General features: G+C 40.9%; 1 protein-coding gene across 3 annotated transcripts in view; it reads left to right on the top strand.

Moving 5' to 3' along the window:
• Positions 1 to 1,974: 1,974 nt before the first annotated feature.
• The window catches only part of apooa (apolipoprotein O, a), a 6,400-nt gene continuing 5,874 nt past the window's right edge, over positions 1,975 to 2,500 (top strand). The window contains exon 1 of one of the 3 annotated variants that reach the window (XM_027153314.2): positions 1,975 to 2,058. In XM_027153314.2, coding sequence (XP_027009115.1) covers positions 2,050 to 2,058 — 9 coding nt within the window. In that variant the 5' untranslated portion in view covers positions 1,975 to 2,049. The other 2 variants (XM_027153312.2, XM_027153313.2) reach the window with 2 other exon arrangements.

Consider the following 2,500-nt stretch of genomic DNA (forward strand, 5'->3'; position numbering starts at 1 on the left):
GTGTGTAAAGGTTTGCCTGTGTGTGTGTGTGTGTGTGTGTGGTGTGTGTGTGTGTGTGTGTGTGTGTGTGTAAAGGTTTGCCTGTGTTAGTGTGTATTAGATAGTCGGCATGTGAGTTTCACTGCAAACAGAATTGAGTAACAATAATATATAATAGAATACACAGAGCTGTAATGAAGATGGGATTTAAACTAAATCCAGTCCACACACACACACACACACACACACACACACACACACACACACACACACACACACACACACACACATACACACATTGTCACACACAAACATACACACATACATACACAGAAGACAGTAGTGAGAGCAGCTCTGGAAGATCTGTAGATGTCTCAGGATTCTCATAGAGTCGGCCTCATCTCGGTGGAGGTCCAATATCTTCATCGCACGGAAGACGATCGGAGCTGGTACAGTGTCTGGATGCCTCGGGATGTGTAGAAAGAGAGAAGCAGTGTAGAGGGATTAACATATCTGCTGTTCATAAAAAATGTGAAAAAGTACTGGTGCATGATATTATGGGATGTATAATGAGTACGCCTGACTAAAGAGATGAGTTTTTAATCTACGTTTAAACTGGGAAAGTGTGTCTGAGCCCCGAACACTATCAGGAAGACTATTCCAAAGTTTGGGAGCTAAATAAGAAAACGCTCTACCACCTTTAGTAGACTTAGATATTCTGGGAACTAGCAGAAGTCCTGAGTTTTGTGATGTCAGAGAGCGTGAAGGATTGTAACGTGTTAGAAGACTAGTTAGATACATGGGAGCTAAACCATTAAGAGCCTTGTACGTAAGTAGCAGCAGTTTGTAATCAGTTCTAAACTTAACAGGTAGCCAGTGTAGAGATGATAACATTGGGGTTAAAGGTCATACTTTCTTGTCCTAGTGAGAACTCTGGCAGCTGCATTTTGGACTAACTGTAACCTATTAATTAAAGATGCAGGACAACCACCTAGTAATGCATTACAATAGTCCAGTCTAGAGGTCATGAAGGCATCAACTAGCTTCTCAGTGTCAGATACAGACAGGATGTTTCTCAGCTTGGTGATATTTCTAAGATGAAGAAGGCTGTGTTTGTAATATGGTGATATGAGTTTAAAGACAAGTTACTGTCTAATTTAACACTGAGGTCTTTCACTGTCGAGCTACTAGTAACTAGTAACAGCTACTCTGCTATATGGGTTAGAGACTGTAGCAGTGAGGAAAAGACATGAGGCAGAGATGGAGGTAGCAGAGAAGAGGATGTTGAGGTTCTCTTTAGGAGTGACGAGGATGGACAGGATTAGGAAGGAGCACATCAGAGGGACAGCTCAGGTTGGCTGTTTTGGGGACGAGGACAGAGAGACTAGAGTGAGATGGTTTGGACATGTACAGAGGACGGAGATGTTATATTGGTAGAAGGATGTTGGAGATGGAGCTGCAGGTCAGCAGTCAAGAGGAAGGACAAAGAGGTGATATATGGGTGTGTTAAATGAGGACATGAAGGTAACTGGTGTGGGAGAAGAGGATGAGGATAGAGTTAGGTGGGAACTGATGGTTCACTGTGGGGACTGCTAACGGGAAAATAAGTAGAAGAAGATTTGGATTGCATTTTTTTTATTTTATAGAGATTTTCTATTTTGCTTTGTTAGTCTCTCCACTCGTAGTTAAATTGGGAATCTTACTTGGAAAATTGTCTGTAGTGTGTGTGTGTGTGTGTGAGTGAATGAGAGTGTGTGTGTGTGTGTGCCCTGTGATGGGTTGGCACTCCGTCCAGGGTGTATCCTGCCTCGATGCCCGATGACGCCTGAGATAGGCACAGGCTCCCCGTGACCCGAGAAGTTCGGATAAGCGTTAGGGAATGAATGATGAATGAATGAATGAATGAATGAATGAATGAATGAATGAATGAATGAATGAATGAACTTTATCTTAAACAGTGAATTGTAAACTTTTCTAAACGCTGTGCAGTACCTGGTTTCACCGCTAGATGGAGATGAGGCGCGCGGGCGCTCACACAGACACCGGAGAACTGCAGCGAGGAAGCGCGAGATGTACAAGGTGAGGGGTGTAAACTTTTGGACAGTGAAAGGTTTCAGCTGCTGAATCTTTATAACGTTATTAAATCTGTCACTGTATTAAATATTAATGCTGCAGGCGGTCATGTGTGTGTTTCATCGAGCATTTAACACACATGCAACAGGAAGGTGAATTTCTTCTTCGTCGGTTTTTTTAAAGGCGAAAATCTGAAGCTTCTTTGATGTAAATCTTTACTTTCACTTTGTTTTAAACGTTTTACATCAAATTTATTAGAATGTTATTATTTTAACTCAAAATAAATCGATGTATTTTTGTTTTCGGGTGAAATCTGATATTAAAAGTGGACTCTTTTCCCAAAAAACTCAATGTTTACATTAAAATACGATTCTTTATTTGGAGGGAAATTTAGTGCAAATTATTAAAGATTTAAACAAAAATTCTGTGGGACACATTTTTATGTTCA

Source organism: Tachysurus fulvidraco, chromosome 26, assembly GCF_022655615.1.
Source record: "Tachysurus fulvidraco isolate hzauxx_2018 chromosome 26, HZAU_PFXX_2.0, whole genome shotgun sequence".
In the NCBI taxonomy this organism is placed as follows: domain Eukaryota; kingdom Metazoa; phylum Chordata; class Actinopteri; order Siluriformes; family Bagridae; genus Tachysurus; species Tachysurus fulvidraco.